The sequence below is a fragment of the Podarcis tiliguerta genome (genome assembly GCF_965153285.1).
Source record: "Podarcis tiliguerta genome assembly, chromosome: 16".
In the NCBI taxonomy this organism is placed as follows: domain Eukaryota; kingdom Metazoa; phylum Chordata; class Lepidosauria; order Squamata; family Lacertidae; genus Podarcis; species Podarcis tiliguerta.
In genome coordinates this window covers 32,801,275-32,825,440 of record NC_139549.1, presented here as the reverse complement: position 1 = coordinate 32,825,440, position 24,166 = coordinate 32,801,275, and the positions used below count along the sequence as shown (strand labels likewise).

Genomic DNA, 24,166 nt, shown 5'->3' with positions numbered 1-24,166 from the left:
TTGCCACAGCAGAGGTATGGAGAGTCCACTCATATTGTCCCTTTCTTAGGTTCCAAATATTGGGTATATACGGTAATTCAGAAGGATATTTTCCTCAGCAAATTTAAGATTATTCCATACAGTCGCATTGATTGTCTCTATTACCCTCTGCCAAAAATTTACCAATGTAGGACATTGTAAGAACATGTGGTTTAAAGAACTGTTGTCCCTGTTACGTCTTCAGCAGCTAGATGTCTTAGATAGCCCTTCCATAAATAAGCGTAATGTAGTCAGGTAAGTTCTAAATATTATTTTTTGCTGTATAAGTTTTAGTTTTGCCCACAGGGCAAAACTTGGGTACAGATTGTAATTAAGTAAGAGAACTAGGGAGGAGTGGCTGATTTGTATGGTTCCAATAAACAATAGTACAGTGGTACCTCAGGGACGTGGGTGGCGCTGTGGTCCAAAGGCCTAGGGCTTGCCAATCGGAAGGTCGGCAGTTCGAATCCCCGCGACGGGGTGAGCTGCCGTTGTTTGGTCCCAGCTCCTGCCCACCTAGCACTTCGAAAGCACGTCAAATGCAAGTAGATAGGTAGGTACTACTCCGGTGGGAAAGTAAATGGCGTTTCCGTGCGCTGCTCTGGTTTGCCAGAAGCGGCTTAGTCATGCTGACCACATGACCCAGAAGCTGTCTGCGGACAAACGCCGGCTCCCTCGGTCTATAGAGCGAGATGAGAGTGCAGCCCCAGAGTCGTCCGCAACTGGACCTAAGGGTCAGGGGTACCTTTACCTTCACTGTATGGCACGCAAAGCAGGCCCAAAGCAACAGTGTGTTGTGGCATCTTAAAGACTCATGGATTTGCTATGGTATAAAACTTTCATGGATTCCAGCCCACTTCATCACTTGCAAGTTCACCTGGTGTCCACAGAAACTCATGGCGGAACAAATGTCTTTGCCTTTAAGGTGCTACAAAAACCCTCATTGCTTTTGCTGCAAGAGACTAAGACAGCTACTCCTGGAGAATTTTACAGTATAAGATCTCTCTTATTAATTATATGTGCTGGTGGAATATACATTTCACTACTAATAATATACACATAAATAATAATATTTATATGATAGAAAATGTTCCTGGGTATCAATAGTTTAGATACATCTTGTTTTAAATGTGTGTCAGAAGTTAAATGGTACATTTGCTGTTGTCCGCAGAATGCATCTAAACTGACACATCCATTTAGAGGGGACTGTACAAGAATAGGGAAGAAAAAGGTTCTATTTCCTTGGCAAGCAATGTATGTCCTTAAAAAAAACAACACAAAAACCCACCTCTCCAAAGGATTATGGGATAGCTTCCCATAGTTCAGTGAGGCAGGAAAACAAATCAAAGGAAATCCAGGACTAATCACTCGTGCCCAGAAAATTTAGTCTGCAAACAACACAGAAATTATCTACTTAATCCAGAAGCAGATCAAATCCCTGTTAGTCTTGTATTAAAAACTGTACATGAATGTACTTAGACAGTACCACATGTGTGAACCAGACCACAAATTTCCCTTTTACTCCTGCTGAGGAATGCTCTAGATCTTTTTTCATTCTTTTTTAAGGAATATCAATCATAAGAATGGTTAACAAAGAACATGTTAAAGTACCATAACATGTACATTGTTAACAATTCTTCTGATTTGTGTCAATTTAAAAAAGATCTGTAAGGTGAACCTACTTATGCTATTGTAAATATTGCTATTATTAATGTGTGTTCTGTGTTTCTTTGTTCTTCGTTGTATTAAAGAGTTGCAGCCATATGGCATTTTCTTCTTCTTCTTCTTCTTCTTCTTCTTCTTCTTCTTCTTCTTCTTCTTATTTAAATGATATTTATCAAATGTTTAATAGTTACAAAAAGAAAAAAAAACAATGAAAGTTTGACAAACAATACATCGAAAATAAAAAGAAAAAACAATACCACAAAACAACAAGAAAAAAATTAAAACATTTAAAAACACATCCAATTTTCATTTCATTATCTTTCATATGCTTGTTTCCTCAACTTCCTCGTACCTCCCTTTTTTGTATTCTAGTTCAAATTAACTAGTTCAACAAATCCTTTCCCTCTTTCTCAATTTTTGTTCTATAATTTATCCTAACACAATTTAACTTTAAATTTTCCACTTTAGCACATTAACAATTAATATTCATATAATTCTTAATAACGCTTCTGCTAAAACCATGTAACTTCATTCCAATATTCTTCTAACATTCATTAATTTTGCAATATTTCTGTAAATATACTTTAAATGTCTTCCAATCTTCTTCCATCGACTCTTCTCCCTGGTCTCGGATTCTGCCAGTCATTTCCGCCATTTCCATATAGTCTATTATTATTTTTTCCCTTAATATTTTTAGTGTTCTAAATGTCTTACATCAGGTATGGGGAAACATTTTCATTCCAGGGGCCACATTTTCTTCTGGGCAACCTTTTGGGAGCCGCATGCAGGTCAATGTGAGGCAAATGTGAGCAGAACAATTAATGTCCATCTTACCTTTGTTTCTACACACACTCATGCATCCTTCTCTGTCCTCCATTGAGGCAAGCAAGTATTATAGAAGCATAGAATTGTAGGGTTGGAAGCATCATCTAGTCCAATGTCCTGCAAGACAAAGCAAGACCAGTGAGGGGTGTGGCTTGGGGAAAGAGGATGTAGCCTAGAGAGGAAATGTGACCTGGAGAGACTTGAAAATTCACTTATCCAAATGAGAGGAATTAGTACCCAAACCTTGCCATACACATTGCAGATTCATATATTCGAACAATGAGCAGTTTTTACTTCATTGTTTCCTTTTCGCTGGTTGGCTGAGGAATTGAGGGGGAGCAATAGGACCAGGGCTGTCTTAAGCATATGCGGTGCCAGGATGCAAAGATCTGCCTGGCAGCCCACCCCCAGGTTGCCCAGTCCCAGGTGTGCAGGAGGGTGGAGCCGGCTGGCCGCCTCAGGGTCTCGCTGGCTCGATCACCCCCAAACACACGGCACAGAGAGCCGCCCACAGCAGAAGAGCCCACCGTGGCTCTCCGACTGACGGGCGGGCTCTTCCCCGGACTCAACTTTCAGGCCCTGGACTCTCGACCTGGCACCCCTGAGAGCCTGGCATCTGGGTGCCCCGCACCCCTAGCACCTATGGTAAGATGGCCCTGAATAGGACAAATCAGAGAGCAGTTTTCCTGGGTTTTCTGGGGGGTGTGATGAGCTGGGGGGGGGGTCCAACATTTTGTGGTCAGGAATGCTCAGTAGAAATTGTTGACTTGTTATGCAAACACTCACCTAACAAACTCTTTCCATAGAACTCATTGTGTTTGGATAACAACAACAATAATGAACATTTGATGTCCTTTCTGGATACTCAGAATTAGCTGCCTGAGGCAGCTGCCTCACATGCCTTCAGGAAGTGGAAATGGCATTCAAATAACTGCTCCTAGGTTTTAGAGGTCTTTCTGTCCATTTTGATAGAAGCAGACGTCTAGTATCCCTCAGAGGGAGAACCAGTGTAAGATGCCAAAGATCAAATCTCTTTCCCACTGGTTGCTAGTGCTTTGACCGCAAAATCCAAAGTCAACTAATTCATATCCTCTGTCTAAAATAATGTAACTTGAGAAGCAGCCCTTGGTGGGCAACTGACAAAATGTGCCATAATATATTTTCCAGGGAAGATGAGATTCCCTGTTTTAATGTAGAAACCACCCCCCTGCTGCTTTTGAGGTCATTTTCTGCCCATAGAGAAGGCTGCAATAGCTTCATTTGTACTTTGCAATGGTAATGTTTTCTCATCTCCAGCCAGTGAGATCTATGCATCCCTAAACATTCCAAGGTGTCATTATCCTGCCATAGGTACAGCTGAAAATAGGACTATTCCATTTTCAAAGCCAGCAAGTGTGTCCAATGTAAAACGACTGCCACCCCTTCTCCTTCTTGACTTTATGGGTTTTTTCCCATCTAGAAAATGTTTTAAGAACTTTAGTCTCCTAAGATTTTAAGCACAGGAGAGCAACTGCACTACAAATTGATAAATTTGAGACCAGGTTACTTAAGGGACTGCATTGCCCCATATATCCTTGCCCAGGGGTGGAGGAAGGGGAGTGCGGTGGGTGCGGGCCGCCCTGGGTGTCACCATTGAGGGGGGTGACAAAATGCCGGGCGGCACTCACCGTGGGGCCTGTAGCCCACCTGAGCCACGCTTCTCTCCTGGGAGTGACGCGGTAGCTTGGGCTCTCACAGGCTCTGTGCTGCCCCAAATGGTCCGCCCACTGCCTCCCCCCCAGCTGTAGGATGGCTGAGTGGGAGGAGGCAGGCAGACTCTGGAGGCCCCCGCGGTGCACCCCGCTTTTGCCCTGCCCCTGGGCGCGCCACTTCCTCTGCTGCTGTCCTTGCCAGCAACTGTGCTCCTTAGCTCTAGGGGACTGCTGAGAGTATTGCATGCCCCGCAGTCTTAAGTCTTTTGTATTTTATATCACTTCAACAACTTTTGCCTGCGAAGCAGTTTATAAATATGTCAAATAAATGAATGAATAAAGATAGCTCTTTCCCAGTAGAATCACGTTGAAGTAGGCAACGCTTTCTTTCTGTTGAGGGTTGCATTCCCTCAAAGGCATTTGAGGGTCACATCCTGGCAATGGATAGAAATCATACAGTCAGCATTTTTAGTAAGCTTTCTACTATGAGCCCAAGAGAGGCGGATTTATGGAAGTGTGACTGGTTCGGTCACACTGGGGGCGGAGCCTTGGAGTGCTGCAGGGGGCGCAATAACCACAGTATGTTGTAGCATGGAAGGCAAGAGATGAGGGCACCAAATATTAGCATCACACAGGGTGTCGCTGAACTTTGAGACCCCAAGGTCGTCCACTGATCCCAAACCTGAACAGTAACAGCCAAATTAGGTTCCACATGTCCCCAAGTCAATATATATGTATTTTGGATTCTGTGTCCCAATGTACCCGTCTAGACATTGAATCAATACAGTAAAGTCCCAAATGGACTGTGAGGAGGATCTGTAGAAGAATCTCTCCAAATTGGCTAACTAGTCAACAGAACAGCAGATAAGAGTCAATGTTTATGTCTCAATTTGCCCTTACAGACATCGAGACGCTTCTGCCATTCTGTTGCTCAGACAGCCAGTTTGGAAAAATCCTTTTTGAGATCCTCACAGTCCACTCAGGACTTCACTGTCCTTAATAATTTGGGTCATCTGCACAGTTTGCTACTGCAAGCTATGGTATTCATTTCTAAATCCAAATAATTTATGAACAAATTAAATTGTCCTGATCTCAATACAGATTCTTAGGGATATCCCCACTGGGTGTTAAAGCCCACTCTCAGAACAGTTTCCAATACATAGGAGGAACATTTGCCTTCATATGCCATGACTGATATGCTAGGAACTTTTAGTGAAGGACTTCATCAAATGGCCTTTTACCCCCCCCCCCCAAAAAAAATATCTCACTTTTCCAAATGCTCAGGGCAGCTAATGCCTGTCTACTGGGATGTTTGTGTATTTATCCAAATTTAAATAGCATTATTTGGGTATGTTATTTTAGTTCATGTTAACATGCTGAGATTATTTATTTCAGTGTTAAAATAGGGAATACGTTTTCAAAGGGAAATGATGTGATTTGCCAGGGAAATTCAAAATTCTGGTTGTATTGTAAAAATAAAAATGGAGGGAGTCTGTGACATTTTTTATTGATATTACCTTGTGTTTCTTTCACACAGATAAGTTTATTATTATTAAGTTCATAAAATTTACACAACTCATTATCTACATGCTTACCAATACTCTCAAAGAATTCTAAAATTCAAATAAATGTGGTTATTGCAGTCCCTTCTAATTGTGCTGCATATCTGATGAGGCCCTTAGTGCTAAGAAGGCTTTGAGTTGTATACGTTGATGTATATAATTTCTGCATCTTTTCATAACAGAGTCTTCTATTTCTTTCTTTTTAATCTACAGTGTGACAGTGAGAGTGACATTGACGATAAGGTAAGTCCAAACGTCCTTTCCTTTTTGTTTTGACTCTACTGCCTTCCTGAAGCTTGGAAACTCTTTTTCCAGGAAAGTAAGAGGAAACTATCTGCTTTTATGCCAGATTTTAGAAATAGTGATTGCTAAACCTCAAATGCCTTCGGTCACTATACAAGATGTCTTTTCCCTTGGGCTTTACTATGTACATAAAATAGGGTTTGTTGTTGCTAACATGACGACCTTCTTTGATTAATGTGCTTTGATTGGAAGAGCACTCAAGACTGCAATAGCATTCCTATCATGTTATTTTGGAGGAAGGCTTCCCTCAGTAACTGCTTGAAAGGCAATATTTTATTTATAATGACTTTTGAATATGTCAGTTTTCGTAATGGGTTTCGAAGATGGACAACCAGTAACCCGTCTTTGCAGATGATGTTGTAACTGTCAAGGTATATTTTGGCTTCATGCATACATATTTATCATGCAGCAAAGATTTTTTTTACCCCTGACCCTTTTGCTTGATACTCGCATTAGTCATTGGGAGATTATAGTCAGATGTTTGGGATGGGGAGAGATGAATGTATGGGTTCTTGTTTAAACCCAGTGACCTCCACTGACCTAAAAATGTCCCACCTATAGAAGAGGCAAGTTTAATTAACATCACTAAACTCTGAAGCACTCCCACTGACTGCAGTGAGACCACTATGAGACTATGTTGAATTCCATTGTGAGCTTCAGACTGACATTGTGTTAAAAGAAAAATTTATTGCCTGTAAATAACCTTCAAGTTCATCAGATATTAGTCTCAGGCCATGCTGACATTTACAGCTGCCTTGGTTCTGTCTTTGAGTGGGCTGAAGTTTTTACTGCAATTTTTGAAGAATACAATTAAAGTAACATTCAGACAAAAAGGGAGTGTTAAAATATGGACGTTGTTTTGGCCATATAAATTAGAAATGCAAATATATTGAGTTGTCATAACTCTCAAGAAATGTTGATCAAATGTTTTCATATCTATCTTCTTTGCACTGACATCAATACATTTCCAGTTCAGATAAAGACAGGAACTACAAATTGTTTGTTAAATGCTTTTATTTAATTAAAACATTTCTCTCCCACTCTTCACTGCAAAAATAATTCCAGGGTGGGTAACAATAACATATATACAAAACAGCGTAAGTGACAGCATAATACAGGTTAAAACAAGGCAAATGAATTATAAATGAATCCAGGAAACGCCAAATCTGATATAACCAAGTCTTTACCTCGCACCACCCTTTGTATCTCAGAAGGAAGGGAGTTCTAGAGCTGAGGTGCTGCCACCTCGAAGGTGTTGCATGGAAGGCACCATATTCCCCCTCCAGTGTTGAAGCACTGTACATTTGGCTAGCTGTCATGCATGTATATTTGGTAGTAAATTCTCAAAAAGCAGGAAGATTAACCCCAAGAGGGGCTTGCAGTTGGGCAGCTCCATACCATTTAGCTAAGGTACCCAGTTTCTGCCATGCATCACTAATGTCTTGGGATGGAGATAATTTGCTATGGAACCTCTTTGGCATCCAAAAAAGTCCAGAACGATATAGTCGTTGAATGAGGCACAGTCTCAGGGTAGTGGAGGACGTTTTCATAAACAAGAGTGCTGTGAACCACTGCTTGGGTAGAACGGGTCCTACCTTTTACAATAAAGTATCAGCCCCTCACTTGGTCATAGCACAGATACCAATATAATAGAGTGTCATTTGTCAAGTCCCTTCCATAGAAGCTTCAATATTCATCTCTCCAATACACAAAAACAGAGAAGATTCTTATAGAACAGGGGTCAGCAACCCAAGGCCCATGGGCTGGGAGAGGCCATTTAACTAGCACACAAGCCGCCCCCAAACCGAGCCGCCCATTTGGTGAGTCCCTACGTGCTGTGCTAAACCGGCGCGGCTTGGCGATTCTTTTCTGCGACTCCAGAAATCACTTCTGTGCATACCCAGATGCCAGAAATTGCGTCTGCGCATGTCCGTGGTGCCAGAATGTCAGTGGTGCTCTGCACCTGCAAAGACGTCGAAAATTGCTTTTGAACAGGCGCAATTTTTGGCATCTGGGCATGAACAGAAGCGATTTCCAGCGTTGCGCTGCATCAGTCCAGCCCACAAATGATCTCTGCAGGAGTGATCTGGCCCATGCCTGATAAGCCTAGCTGACCCCTGTTGTTGAAGCTTAAATGCTAACAGATTTATTTCATGATCTAGGGGCCACTTTATCAGAGACAAGAAGTATTATTTGAAAGAGGAGGCTCGAGTCCTCCAAAGTTTATGCCACAATAAATATTTTGGTCTCTAATGCAAGATTTAAAGTATTTAAAAGACAGTGGAACCTTGGTTTTTGAACGGCTTAGTTGACAAACAAATCGAAACCTGAACGCTGCAAACCCGGAAATGAATGCTTTGGTTTGCGAACTTTTTTCAGAAGCCGAATGTCCAATGCGGCTGCTGGCTATTGTTTCCGGGGCGCCTGCACCAATCGGAAGCCGTGCCTTGGTTTCTAAACATTTTGGAAATCGAACGGACTTCTGGAATGGATTAAGTTCGAGAGCCAAGGTTCCATTTTAAATGAAAAATATTATTTGGAAAAAAACAGCTTTGGTGGTTGGTTTTCAGTTAAACTAGGAATGGGCAAACTGGGATCCATGATTCTGTAAGTCTCAACATCCTTTAGAATTCCACTTTCTCATCTTACAAAGACTGGGTGAATTCCAGAAAAAGTTGGGCTGACTTAAGTCACAAAAAGGTGATTAAACTCATAGTTAAACCCTTTTGATTTCAAATTTCCCTTGACATGTTCCCCATCTCACTACCTATCAGTGTTGCAGATATCATTTTGAATGGTGGGATAGTGGAAGCTTTGTGCAACCCTCACTGCTGAACAGGATATCCACCTCAAAATAAAATAATAATAATAATAATAATAATAATAATAATAATAATAATAAAAATAAAAAAGTTTTATTTAAAAAGTCAAATTATAAAACTAACAGAGAGATGCAGAAAATTTGCACATTTCCAAATTTAGAATTGGGTTGTCATTTGGTTTAGAGAGTTATAAAGTGTTTCTGTTTGACCTCTGCTAAAACCACAGGAGGTAAAAAATACCACAAATGCAGGAAGATACCTGGGAAGCCTACACTAATAAAGCAGAATTCCCCCATCTGTTCAAAATCAGGAAAATGTATTTTGCCTTTCATCCTTTCACTGCCTTCTTTTAAAAGTCTTGCTGCATGTTTAAAGTTGCCCCAGATGAAATCACAGATGTGTCTTGACACATAAGCCATAAGAAAGAGGGCTGGATTAAGCAACAACAGCTTGTATTATGGTGTGTGTTGATATTTTTTCGGTTGCCACAGTCAAGTAGCTGAGGCCAAAAGGGGAAGAGGGACTGATGAGGCTGAGTCTACCTGGTGCAAGTGCAACCATTTCACGCCGGTGTGAAGAGCTGTAGTGGCCTGTGCTAGCATAAATCCATCACATTATTGGCACGTCCAGTGTCTGCAATGGGCAGAAAACACTGCCACCCCCTATTTATCTCCCAGCAGTGGTGCATGAACTCTCCCCTTATTTGGTTTGCATATATGGTATGTTAGCTTTTGTGTTAAAATTTCCTAATCTGTTGGCAGCATAGCTCCACACAGCTTGGTGCCTGTTCTCACATCAACAGTAGCGGTCGGACAGTGGAATGATGGGTGCTTACCTGTAGTAGAAGTCGCTGCTGCTTACTGAGAAGGGGAGCAAGAGGGGCAAGGTGGGAAGAGATCCGCTCTGTGCAAATGCATCAGTAGAAGAAGCACAGCATTGGTTGCCTCTACCATCTGAAGTGAAGTGGGCAGAGAAAGGGTCTCCACAGTGATGGCCCCTTGGGAGCAGAGCGCCTTCTTTCAAAGGGCTGCCCACTTTGTTATACTTAAAGTTTATTTTCCCAGGCTCTCAAATATTTGAGCTGTGGCCGCCTGATCTGCAGCTTTTTACCTGTTTGTTTTTGGTGTTTGGATTGCTTGAGCGTTATTGCGTGGCTCTATGGAGTGAACCGACTCTGGGAGCCTGTGGCTGAAGGAAAGTATAGAAATGTCTAAAATAAATACACAGAAAGTTTCTCATAATTTAATTAAGAAGACATCGTGAAAGAACAAATGTACACAGCAGTATCAACAAGCGATGAAGTCTAAATAAACAGACGGATAAAAGCAGCAGCCAGCACCAATCACCCATTAAAAGCCTTGGAGAATGAAAGGATCTTAACCTGTCATCTAAATGATAAGTGTTGGTGCCTGCCAAAATTTGTAGCTGCTGCTTGGTAGAGATGGCCAGGAACTTGCTGTGCCACACAAGTAGCTGTTCTCTGCCAGAGCTAAGTTCTTCTGTGAAATGCATTCTTTTTTCCCCCTTTTACGTCTCTCCATATTATTCTTTGCCGTGTATATTTTAGGTTTCTGTCTGCCCCGTCTAGATTCCTGATAACAGAGGGTAGTGTTACATGGCTGAACATGGTGAGACTCAATTCCCTCATATTATTTCCGACGCCGAATCACAGTATTTCTCGCATTTCCCCAATCAAAGAAGGCAAAAAAGCAATCATTTAGAAAAACTACTTGAAAGATCTGCCAGTCAATGCTCAGATGAAGTTGTAAGTGACATGTAGTTTTAGTATACAGCTATGCTATTAATGATTATCTAAATTACACTGGGTAGGCCTGGCTAGCAGCATTACATCTGAGACTGACGTTTGTTAGATTAGGTTTGACTTCACCTTGTAGTGAAGAAATTGAAATCTGAACAACATTGATTAGCTTTCAGAATGTGGGATCTGAGGTTACCTTCAGAGGAAGCTGCATTGCGTATGGCTTGTAACCTAACTGTCCTTCTCAGAAAAGGAAGAATATTATATCATTCTGTACAGATGATATTTGAGAGCAGGGTGGGGGGTGGAGATGGCCGTCACGCTTCATTTCAACTTATGGACTAACCAACGAGCCTTTGCACACACAAAAATGAAGAGAGAATGCCTCTGTGTCTTTTCTCTGTATTGCTTTCTTGATCTGTAAAGACAAAAAGCAAGGCATCAGTTTCTCTAAGTAGGTCTCTGCCTCTAAACAGGACTATATTCCATGACAGAAAAGACAAATGCATGCATCACATCACTGTAAGTAGAGGTCTGAGCCTTTGCCTCAGTTCCTGGATGCAGCAGTGTTTTGGCAGGTGATGCTGATTTGTTGCCTCATGTGCACCTGTCCTAGGCCACATACTGTGGGGTGCAGGGGTGTCCATGTGCCCTGGAGACCTTAGAAAATAATGTTCTCTAAAGCTTGGTGTTTACAGAGGCTTGAGACTGATGTCTCGGGTCCCATTCATGCCTACAGCCCAACCAAACCTTGGTCCTTTTTCCCCCTAGAGTGTCCTCTGTCTTTTTTTAAAATCCAGTTTAATAAAGGATGGGATGAAAGAGTTCACAAGTACTCTTACTACTGCAATACCAGGTGGGATCAGAGAATGGGCCAATAATTGCAGTATTAAAATTTTGTTCCAATTGACTGTCAGTGACAAATCTGCTTGACAGATCTTCTGTCTTGCATTCAGAGTGTGCCCACCTTTTTTTTGTTTAAAACAAAGGAAAATGTCAGGGAACTGCCATCGGCTCAGAGGCGAGAAACAGAAGGGCAGTTGTGTTACAGGGAGCCTCCGAAAATCTTGCGAAGCAGTTCTTCTTCCGGGGAGGAGGAAAACCCCACCTCCAGTGGGGAAGAGGTGCAAGGACCAGAGGAGGCTGGTGGGAGCCTTAACACCGCTCCTGGGCAAGCCGGACAGGAGGGAAACACGCCCTTGCCATCACCCATCCTGCGCAGTAGTAGAAGGCGCAGAGAGGGAAGGAGAAGGCGGGGGGAGATCCAAAAGACGACCACTCCCGGATTCTGCTAGCGATAGAGCCAGACATGAGCTTTGGGGCTCTTCACTGTAAATAGTTTGCACCAAAATAAAGCCTGTAAAAGACAGGTTGGAGTCCTGCCTGGTTACTCTTGAGCAACCGCAACAGCCATCTGACAGAAAAGGAGGGAGAGCTTTATTGATTTTGAGAGAAGGTGTTTAGCAGAATTTGGAGGTGCTTTTGTTTTGTTTCTTAGAGCAGAGGTTTTCAGCCTTTTTGAGTCCATGGCTTCCTTAACCAACTACATTATTTCTGCAGCACCCATCTGAGGCTCAGGAGCCCAGTTTTGTCACCCTTTGCCTGCAGAGCTGGCAACCTCTCACCCTTGTTTGAACACCCTCCCTTGTGGAGTGTTCCCTCAGCCTCTTCTCTTTTCCCTTCTCTTTGAGGATCCTCCAGGCAGCTGCTATTGCCATCCCTGGTCTCTGAGCTGCCCCCGCCCCACCCCAAAGAGAGGAGCTTCCAAGAGGCACCATTTGCCTACGGAGGTTATAGCCAGGGGTGCTGCAATAAACAGCTGTGCAAACCTTTGGGAGGCAGAGATGCAAGAGGACATCAGAGGAGGGACAGAAGGAAAGAGGGACAGAAGCCAGTGTTGCCTGCGCCACCCCTAACCATCATTCAAGGCACCCCAGGGTGCCATGGCACACTGGTTGAAATCCATTATCCTAGAGCATCTAGGACAGCGTTGCATGGGGCTGTAGCTCAGTGATAGAGCAGCTGCTTTGCATGCAGAAAGGCCAGGGAGTGTTCCCTGCTTGAAACCCCGGAAATCTGCTGCCTCTCAGCGTACACAACACCGAGATAGATGAATAATAGGAAAGAGCCTCCTATGTCTTCCCTCCGTCCCTCCCTTGTTTTTGCTTTGCTTTTCATTTGCCTCAGAGGGGGAAAAGTCAGGGACTCCCAGTTTGTCCGGAGATCTTCTGCAGCACGTAGCAGTGACGGTGGCATTGCTCTGACGGCCCATAAACATTGCTACTGAAAATATATACTTCCTTTACTAGCTACAACAGCATTAACAGACAGCAATTACCCTTCATTTTCAGGAACTATAAAGTCTCCATTAATTCAAGATTTATGTAGTTATAGCATTTAGCACAGGAATAACACCACAGAGAATTGGTTTATACACATGTAATGAGAGAGCTTATGGCATACTTTAGTGAACATTAACATAATAGAGTAATATAAACCATCAACAGTTCCTCTTATTGTCTCTTACCTGCTTTAGCGTTCAGATGAAAAGAGGCGAGCAGCTTGGTAATGTGCTCCCGCTAAATGGCATTCTGCGAAAAGCCAAAAGTCAAGTTGCGTAAAACAAGGGAATGACTAATTCCTTCTCATCATTATTCCAAAATGTTGCTGAGACTTTTGCTAATAACAATGTTTGGAGCAGTATTAAGTATAAAATGTGGGATGTGGGGCGGTGGGGGGGGGGAGGGAGAACCTATTACCTTCCCTCAAAGTAATTCAACATTCGTGCTCTTTCATTCTTGGGCTCCCAACTGCTGCGAGTGAAATTATGGGTTGTCAATTTAATTGTATGGACCCAGAGCATAAGCGAGCTCTACAAATCAAGGGTTAGATATCAGGCATTTCTTCATTTACTAAATAAGACACTGAGGAAGGAGGGGTAGGGGTGCAAATGGCATTGCACTTCTAAGTTAATTAAACGTTCGCTGCATATTTATGCTGTGGTTTGATTTTGTGTTACAATGGTGGCAGGAAAAAGCTTAAAACCTCAAGTAGCTAAGACCTGGAGCTGAAGCGAAAAGGGGTGGGGTTCTGTGTGCACCTGCTTCCCCCCAAAGGCAGCCCTTAGTTTTCAGTATTAAAGTTTTTATGACATGGCAGCCTCATATCATGGACTTTGGCGTCAGATAATTCAGTGTTTTCTTAGGAGATTCATCCACCCCTGTGTAAGAGAGGCCGAGGAACTGTATTATGCTTAAGGGAGCTCAAAATGGTAGCCCTGTGAGAGGGTAAACTACAGATTTCGGATAAAATACAAGTTGGAAATACAAGTTTCCAGCATAATTAATAGGATCAGAGGCCAGAACAGGCCTGGAGAGACAATTTAACCCTTTCCTCCCCTGCTGTGGTCCTGAGGCAAATCCCTCTTCCCGTTTGCATTGGGAGGAAATTCCTCCCTGGGGTAATTGTTGAAATGCCTAAACACATGGTTTAATTGACATAATGCCTAAACACCAGTATGTGGCAGCCTCTCTTCAGTGGCATCTCGTCAAAGTTTGGTACTGGTTGGTTTTCCTGAATAGTTGTCCCATGGTTAGGGACACAGGAAGCTGTTTCTACCAGGTGAATTCACAGGTCCATTTGCTCAGCATTGTCTATACTGACCAGCAGTGGATCCTCAAAGGTTCAGGCAGTGAGGCCTTTCCCAGCCCTCCCTAGCTATGCTACTGAGCTACTACGGAGTCTTTAAAAGGGATAGGTCTTTCTTTCTTTCTTTCTTTCTTTCTTTCTTTCTTTCTTTCTTTCTTTCTCAGAATGATTGGGATTTAACGGATGAATCAGGTTAAACTCATATGATTAATTTATTAAGATTTTTCTAATAGGATAACCACCCTACTTTGAAACCATCCTCTGAGCCATGACCTACCTGTGCTCCTTTAGGGTGACATGGAAGAACCTTTAGAAACATGATGTTTTCCCCAAATGGCACAGCCCTCTGTGCCGGATTCCAGACACAATCTTTCACCCATCAAAAGAAAATTTCAGGCACCTGTTCCTTTCAGAGCCTTACAATTCTTGTCCTTTTCTCTCTCCCTTTTATAACTTCTGTTCTGCTGGCTTTGGTGTTCAAGCCTTAGGATACCAGTTTCCATCGGTGAGGAAAGTTTGTGGCTCTGTGGGATATGCTTTAACATGGGAAATGCTTTATGGCTGGAAAGGGTAGTCTGAAACACTGGATAGCTGCTGCCTCTCAGCGCAGGCAGTATGGAGCTAAATGGACCCAGTGTTCCGACTTTATTTGGTATAATGCAGCTCTCCATGTTTCATGATCAGATGGTTCTCCAAAGACACTGGGCTGCCTCCAGTGTTCCCTGCCCATTAGTGCAAGGACTAGCACTTTTTAATGTGCAACAGAGGAATCCAACGCAACAGTTGTACTAGCAAAACTCATTATGCAACAGATTGCACCATCTGTTGTGCACCAAAGTTACCAGCAACCTGCTTATTACTATTTCTTCCTCTCACCAGTGGAACAAGTATACCGCTAAGTGAATTTAACTGAGTGCTCATAACTGAGTATCATAAGCATTAGCCTTTTCCTCCTGCTCCCAAAGTGGTTTACAAATATCAACGAGAAGACAGTCCACACCCTCAGGCTCAGAGCCTAAGAGATATGATACAAAAGGGAAAGGGACGGGGGGGGGGGAGTTCAGGCACTAATTTTTAATTACAGAGATATTTCAGCAAATATCAGGAATGGAAAAATTTGCAGATTGTCAGAAATTGTTGGTATGAGCAAATGGAGAAGCCTGCAGTCCCATCTCTCTCCTTCTCTCCCAGCCCAGGGGAGATTCTTTTTTAAAAATAATAATAATTATTATTATTACATTTCCAATTACCAAACCAATCATATCATATTAATTATTCCAAATTATACCAATACATATCACAAAGTCCAAATATTAAACCGAATTTTAAATTTTTTGTGGGGGGTACCCATGCTTCGAGTTCGGTAGGGGTCCAATCATCTTATATTTCTGCTGCTTTGATGTTCACAGTCCCATCTTCTCATCTCCTTGTCATTATCCTTTTTCTTCTTAATAACCTCTGAGTTGTTTCCACAAGTGAGTTGAAAGGAACAGCCTTGTTTATATTTCTGTGTGAACTTTGTAATGCTCTCCCGTAATTCATCCAACATAGATCCAAAAGTCCTGTTCAAGCGGCAGTCGCCATTTTAGTCAGTTCCAATGAAATACAGGCTAGGCGTCCGCTCCTTAATTTTTCCAGACCAGTTGCACCATAAATCAGGCTTTCCAGGAGGGTTATTGCCCTTTCAAATTTACAATCCAAACCTGATAACAGAACAGTGGCTCACCCCCCCCCATGACTGCAAATCTTGCAAAAAGGTCTGCCTCATAATGGCGGATCGCTTTAGTAACTACGCCACAAGAAAGCCTCCCTTCTTTCCAGATCTTTCACAGAGTAAAATCTTTTATTAGTATTTTTTGTTTCTACACAGTTTATTTTTCAGTCTCACTTGCTATCAGTCATTGTGACGGTTCTTCTAAGGGGGGGTTGTTGTTAGGTAAAAGAAGAAAGTTTCCCCCCCCTCTTTCCGTTCCGTTCAACATACCGACATGGCTGTGATTCTTTGATGTAGCATTCTGTCCCATCGCTCTATCTTCTCAGTGGTAGATTTATTTAGCAGATAATACACCCCTGACCTTGCTCAAAACATGTACATTTACTTCTCCTTTTTTTTTTTTTTAATCTTAAGCAATGCATCTAGTTTCGCTCTTGAAAGCGGCGTCCGGGAGCTCCAGAGCTCGCTCAAGGGCTTTCCGCCCAGTGCCCCCACCCCCTCCTTCTTTCAAACTTGGGGGTGATTTATGGGCAATCGCGGGCGAGGCAGCATCTTCCCACCCCCTGGGAAGAAGAAGGGAGGCTGATACACTCCCCATAATCAGCCTCTAATTACCTCGTGCGAGCTGGATAGATGGTATTGTCGGCCATCTTCCAAGGTGCCCCTAGCAGCCCCCCCTCAGCCCAGTGGAGGTCCTTAAGGGCAAACCAGTCCCTATCTGCCTGCCTTCCTGCTTGCAAGCAGTTCAGGGGCTCAATTACTTTTCTCCTCCTTACAGAGGCAGAGCTAGCTGCTCCGGGACCCAGAGCGGCACACATGCTGTGCACCCGGGCGGCGGGGCTAGCTGCGCAGGGGTGGGGTGAGTGTCCCAGGGGGCAGGACGTGATGTCACCCCCCTCAGGGATGACACCCAGGGTGGACCGCACCCACCGCATCCCCCTTCCTCCGCCAGTGCCTCCTTAGGGCTCATCCAGACTTCCTTTTGCACCACTCCTAGGTACAGGTCTGCGCTTTAAAGCTCAGGTTGGCATTTGCGCTGATTCAGCAGTAAAACACGGGTTTTCCTGGGGAAAGTGCCAGGACAAAAACCACACATATTCTCGGACACAGAGCCTGTACCTACAGAGGCGGCACAGAAGGAAGTCTGGATGAGCCCCGAGTCAGTGTTAACCCTTGTTGACCTCAGCCGGGAGGGGTGGGTTGGAAAAACTAGATTTAGTTGGCTCTGCCTGTCTTTGGCTCCATCTTCACTTACTGTTGGGCTTCCTGCCTTCTGCTTCAGTGGGCACCAGCCACCACTGTCACAGCCTGATGGAATATGTTACTGTTGCCAATAAAATTATTTATATACAAAACTAGGAACTGAAGGATTGCCTGCTGAATGTGCCGTTGTGCTCTGAAAGTATACTTATCTACTGTATTTTGGAGGATTTCAGATCACAATTAGCGAACCCTTTTGTGGTATATTTGGCATCCCCTCCCTAAGAAGATTTACCAGGCCCCGACACTGTATTGCTATAGCCGTCCGTTTGAAACATGACCATTTCTGAAAGCTTTTAGTGAGGTGGAGTAGATTTATATTTTGTTGTAAAGTGCTGCTACTTTCTGAGGTTGATTTTTGTAAGTTATTCATATGTATCCCATTTGAAATTAGGATTGTATGTTCTTACATTATGTTATGTTGTTTTTTATATAAGCCTCGATTGTTATATTTATAAAGAAAGGTGAGGTATCAATTGCAACAGCACATTTTTGCAGCTGACAAATTGTCTATCATTTGTCATACTTCTGTTGGAAGAACAAAGTGAGCACCTTCCTGTCTCTGCTTATTCAAGGCACCTCAATGAGCATTTCCTGTTCTCTGATTCCTCTTAGCGCTGCAAGAATGTGTGTTTGGTTTTAGTGTCTTCATAGGCACACAAAAGGGAAAAAATCACACACAGTTAAGGTATGTGATCCTCCTGAATGGAGCAGACTTCCTGGCTCCTAAAGATTAAAAAGTTGAGAACCCAGAGATATTAGCTGAAGGACAAAACAATAAGAGTTAGAAAACTGACATCTGTTTAATGCCTGGATAAAGGTGGCTGGTTTAATAAAGGAGAGCCTTGGTTTCACAGATGCAGCAGTGTCTCCATATTGAAAACATCTGTTTTCTTTATTACATGGTCACAATATTATGTTTAGAGTAGCATTGTAGCCTTTTAGTGACATAATACTGTAAACAAGATGAACATAATAACTATAATCACTTGGGAAGGATTATTCTAATTCAATTTATTTGCAGTGCACTGACCACAAATAAAATTTTAAAAATTGCAATATGTAAGAAGACCCCTGCTTAATCAGACCAGTGCCATCTAATTCAGCATCTTATTGTCATGGCAGCCAACCAGATACCTGTGGTAATCCAGAAAGCAGAACCTGAATGCAACAGCACTGTTTCCACTTGTGATTCCCAGCAACTGGTACAGTGGTACCTCGGGTTACAGATGCTTCAGGTTACAGACTCCGCTAACCCAGAAATAGTACCTTGGGTTAAGAACTTTGCTTCAAGATGAGAACAGAAATCTCGCAGCAGTGGCATGGTGGCAGCAGGAAGCCCGATTAGCTTCAGGTTAAGTGGTGTTTCAGGTTAAGAACGGACCTCCAGAACGAATTAAGTTCTTAACCCGAGGTACCACTGTATTCAGAAACTTACTCAGTATTTAGAAGCTTATCGAGGTCAGGAAGACAGGAGCCCATTGCACTGAGCTTATACTCTAGTTCTATCCAACAGGTATAGTTGTATATGTGACATTCTCACCAGCTATCCTCAACCCTGCTGGCTTTCTACTGGCATATCAGTTGTTGTTGTTGACTGGGATAATTTATTTGGGTGCTTGTGATTTGTTCAGTCACAAGGGCCTCGGGTGGGGTGAGGAGAGTAGCCTGCTCTGACCTCACCATGCTGTCAAAGTTCCTCAGTTGCTCAATTTGCTTTTTACTAACTCAATATTAGTTAAAAAGTGAAAAGTTTATTTGCTATCTTGGAGTGGGTTCGGTTGATCTCTGTGACCAAGTGGTCAATTGCAAACTCAGCTTTGATGGTCTTGTTGGAAGAGTGGCTGCCGTTCCGGGATATAGCAGATGTTTGACATGGATGAGGTCCTGTATTCTATCCTTGGCACTTCTCCAGGTAATAACTACCAGGATGTATACCTGGGGAAAATACAGAGTTGTGTGCAGACAATTAGCTGGCTCTCCATAAGGCAGCCATTTTTCTGACTGCCCAGTGACTTGCAACAATGGAGTTCCTTCGTGAACCCAGGTTTGTCAACAGATTGGCTGCCCTTCTTCAGTCTAATTGTGAAGTGTTGCTGCTCAGATGTCATAATAGCAGCAAAATGCATGCTTGGTTGCTAGAATGCCTCTGAATACCAGCTGCAAGAGATCAACAATGACAGGGAACTGTTGCCTTTATACCTTTCTTGACTCCCTGGGAGCATCTGGCTGGTCATTTTGAAAAGCCGGGTGCTGTGCAGTAAATGAACCTTTAGTTTGATCCAGTAGGGCTGTTCTTCATTCATAAGTTTGCCACTACAAAATAGTTGCAAAATGCCACTGGCACTGTTGGTAATGGACATTGGAAGGATATCCAGAGTTAAATATGGGCAAGTGTCTAGTTGGCTTTAAAAGAAGTGGGCATTGGAATGAAGCACTGAAACAGCACAAATGTGAGCTGTTTTCATCAGAAGATTGGAGTCTGCAAAGTATTGGCATTAATGTTGTACTAAGTAGCATTTCTCTATGTTTGCCCACGTCGCTATTACTTTGCTGCTGAGAGAAGAGGAACCTTTGCATCAACTCCCCGATCAATAATCCACTGCTGTTGCTTTTTTAATGCCTCTAAATACATATACGCATGATGAAGAGGAGCTGTCTGCAGAATCAATAAAGCAGATTTAGAAAAAAGAGAGTAGAGGAGGGGAACCTGAAAGCTTATGTTTATGTGACAGGCCCATGTTGAGAAGGGAGGTAACAGTGCTGTTGTTGTTGGCATCCATCTCTCTCAGGAGGTAATGGAGTGTGCCTCCAGCGGTTAAGTTAAACAGCTGTGTTAGCACTGAACTGACCTCCCGGGGGTGCAAGCCTGGGGAGTGTGCATGGAGGACTGCCCAGATGACAAGACCCCCCTCTCAGCCTCACTGATGTGGTCCAAAGAAAAGCAGAGCAATACATTTGGCACCAGCTTGGCTGCAGGCATCTTGTACAATCTGATTTTGTATAGGGTTTACTCCTTAGCCTTTTCTTCTCCTGAAGATATCTTGCAAGGCAGTGGAGGTTTAGGCTCAGAGTTTTTCTTCTCCTAGATGTGCCACCTTCCCAGGTTGACGAGCCCCATCTGCCCCTCACTTCCCTCTATGTCACATGCAGAAACTGCCTTCTTGACCAAGTGGTCTTGTCTTCACATGCAGCGGAAGTCCCTAACTCACCAAGGGTAACAGTGTAAGGCATGGAAAACAGGAGTAAGACAAACAAGCTCAATTTCAACAAGTAATCCCCATCATCCTTGACTAGTGGCCATGCTGGCTGGGGCAAATGAGAGTTGTAGGCCCAAAGATATGGTGGGCACAAGACTGGGGAAGGCTTCCTCAGATGCCTTCTGTGTCTCCCACTAAATGAGGTGATGTGGGTGGTTTCTGTGAAGAGGGCCTTTTTGGTGGCAGTGTCCTAGTTATGGAATGCCCTTCCCAGAGAGGCTTGTCTGGCACCTACATTTTCTGGTGAAAACTCACCCCCTGGCCAGATTTTCAATTACATGTGCTCAGGGCTTTTTCCCCCAGGGGGAATTCACAGGAAGTCACTTCTGGCAACTCTCAGGTGGGCACCATTGCCATTCTAAGAGAATGAGGGAGGTGTTCATGATGAGTTTCAGCACCTCTTTTTCTAGAAAAATAGCATTTTGTGTGCTATTGTATACTTTGAGCTGTTGGCACTAATTTACATGTAACTGACATTGTCACCTTATTCTGAAGAAACCTTTTGTCTGTGCACATAACCCCTTCTGTCTTTCCTCCATGACATGAGCGTACATGCCAAGAAGTCTTCAGTTAATTACAGTTCCTGTTCAAACCAAGAAGCTTCCAATTAACCATAGTTCCCCATTTCATCTGAACTTGGAAATGATAGCCACCAGTTTCACAGCAAGGCAGGATAGAAATTCTAGCTTCTTCCAAAATTGGTAACCATAGTTTCCTGATTTCAGATGAAATAGGATTGGGAAACTATGGTTAGTCACTTCCTGGTTTAATCATAGCTCAAGAGGACAGGGCAGCATGAATATGGAAAGGATTGGTTATATCTCAGGGTATTAATCCGAACCAGATCAGTCACACATCATTCCTTTGTTAACCCTGCCTCCACTTTCCTCCCTTCTGGTGTCGAGTTTTAGATCGCAAGTCCCTCCAGGCAAGGACCCTTGCAATCTTTAGCGTCATGCATACTAGGGTGGCTAGCCATAGGAGAGGTCAGGGCTCCTGCACCTTTTAATAGTTTTGTAGAAGAAAGATGTAGCTTGCCAGGTTTACACTATATTAACAATATAATTATTTCAGTATCAGTACCCAATTTATAGAATTCCCTTCCCTCTCCTGTATGGCTGATGCCAACTCCCATGGTGTTTCCAGCTCATGTATTTGCCCTGGCAATTGAAGCAGTCTTCGTAGCAAACAGTGCAGTGGTACTGCATCACTTACTTGGCCTCCTTCTGGTCAAGCTGTTGCTGTTGACTTTAACTCCTTTTGTATTAATTTTAGTGCCACTTGCCCTAAGATTGCCTTAGCAATGGAAGAGCAGGTGCCTAACATTTAAAATAGCATATTTACTATTCAACATGTGTGTACCACTTCAAATTTCAACAGAAATCTCTAAGCAGTTTGCATAGCACAAAAAACAACAACAGAAAAGTAAAAAAAGCATGTTAAAAAATAATAGTGTAAATTCCACGTTCAGTACTATGCAATGCTACTAATTCCACATTTGAAGTGACCTAGTTAAGCAACAGTAAATGTCTCCAAACATAAGTAATAAAATATAATCAAACATCATTAATGCGCTTGGACTCAAATGTGAGCCGCGGACATTAAATAACACAGCCATGGTCAGCAGAAGATAGCCATGATCATTTCTGCCATCAGCAGGCTGTGAAACTAAACCTCAAGCCCCCCCAGCCCATTTTTCTGAAGGGTGCCTCTCCACATTTGCAGGCTACTTTAAAGGTCCCTCTCCCAAGGCTTCCTGTATACCTGTGTCAAAACTAGTTGAAGGCCTTTTGCCTAAATCTTTGTCAGCAGCTGACTTAATTTGTGGCTTACTGCTCCTGACAGTTTATTGAGGAAGCAAAGCGTGCCTTCATCTCCAATAATAAACAGCCCACCCACAGATACTTTGACAGAGTTAATGGTTTTTATACAAAAATGGACAGACTTAATGTTTCGGCTGTAGCAATCATCAGTTCTGATCTCCTTAATGAAATTAGATTAAGTGCACCTGGGAAAATGCTGAGACGGCACATTGCCTTCATCACCTCCTTTAATTTAAAACCAATTTGTGGGGAAAATATTCTCTGAAGCTGAGGGATGCGGCAGGAGAAGGGGGGAGTGAGGGGCAAAAAAGGAGATTTTAAAATCTATCTGGATAGCTGCTGGCACTTTTAATTCCTTTCCCCAATGACAATGTGAATTATTAAGTCTTAAGAAAGGAGAGTTTAAAGACTCATTCGCTAACCCTTCTTCTGCCTTTCATAGAGAAGGGGGAAAATACATTTAAAGTCACGTCCAAGGACACAGCACTGCTCTCTATGTGTTTATTTTGTTTGCAAAAAGGGTAGCTGTAAGTTTGCCTGCCTTGATCTCCCTCTGCCCAATTAGGAAATTGACCTCATTGGGGCCAAATATCACCACCATCTAACAGAAGCAGAGAGAGAAGTGAGGGGCAAGGAAAAACCTTCACTCACAGACTTACCTTCCCTCTCTCTAGGGAAATAATTGCATTTCCCCACGTCCACAGTGGCCCAGTTCACAAACCATGGTAAACTATATTTAATAGAGGAAACAAATGCTCACAATGGATCAGTGTTAACAAGTAGGTTGGTGATTCGAGCCTACCCAGGGTTGACTGCAGGGGGTTGGGCTAGATGACCCTTAGGATCCCTTCCAATTCTATGGTTCTATTATTATATTCTTGCTGCCTTAGTGTTATATTCAAACCAGGGTTTGTGGTATGCTTACTTCCAGTTCAAGTTAGGAGGTGCTAAGCAGGTGTGATTCAGGTATGCACTTAAGCATGCTTTATGGCAGGGATCAGCAACCTTTATTAGCCGTGGGCTGGTCCATCGTCCCTCAGACCATGTGGTGCGCCAGACTTTATTGGGCGGGGGGAGATGAACGAATTCCTATGCCCCACAAATAACCCAGAGCTGCATTTTAAATGAAAGGACACATTCTACTCATGTAAAAACATGCTGATTCCCAGACCGTACACAGGCCTGATTGAGAAGGCGATTGGGCCGCATCCGGCCCCCGGGCCTTAGTTTGCCTACCTGCTTTATGGTTTACGGAGACATGCAAATGTGACAATTGTAATTTGAAATCAGAAAAAAATACATCCTCCCAAACCACGCTCTTGAAGTTCCCAGTTTTGATCCCAACACACAAAAAAGCAAAATTTGCAAACCTGATTGCAAATTGTCTGGATAAACAGATTGTCTGGACGGAAACAGGAGGAGGCGCCCAGGCCATCTCTTAACCGCTAATATTATCTTATTCTGCTCTTTCATAAGCTTGCTAGAAACATCAGCAGAATGTTTTATGTTTGCTTGTTTGTTTTTGCTTTCAATGAACCACTTGCTAATCTTTATTGGTTCCAAAGTTCCATTCAGAAACCCCAGCCTTAGCAACCTCTCAAACTTAGGACGAATGGATAGTTTATACATTTTATATTGACTGGGCACTCAGTGATGATGACATGTACGCTCATCCCTGCAGGCCACTTGACAGTGAAGGATTATAAGCATTGCCAATATTCTGTGAACTCAATTGTATCCCTGCTTGCCTTCACCTAGGTCCTTTAGAAAAAAGAGCATTTCCAAAGACGGTTGTATTTAGACTGTTAACATACCA

The 24,166-nt window shown here is 43.0% G+C and overlaps 1 protein-coding gene across 19 annotated transcripts in view; it reads left to right on the top strand.

The window, feature by feature from the left end:
* The window catches only part of FBRSL1 (fibrosin like 1), a 767,640-nt gene that overhangs the window by 487,165 nt on the left and 256,309 nt on the right, over window positions 1-24,166 (top strand). For all 19 annotated transcript variants that reach the window (XM_083418137.1, XM_083418142.1, XM_083418135.1 and 16 more), the window contains one exon: window positions 5,975-6,004. In XM_083418137.1, the coding sequence (XP_083274263.1) occupies window positions 5,975-6,004 (30 nt within the window). The remainder of the gene's footprint in view (window positions 1-5,974; window positions 6,005-24,166) is intronic.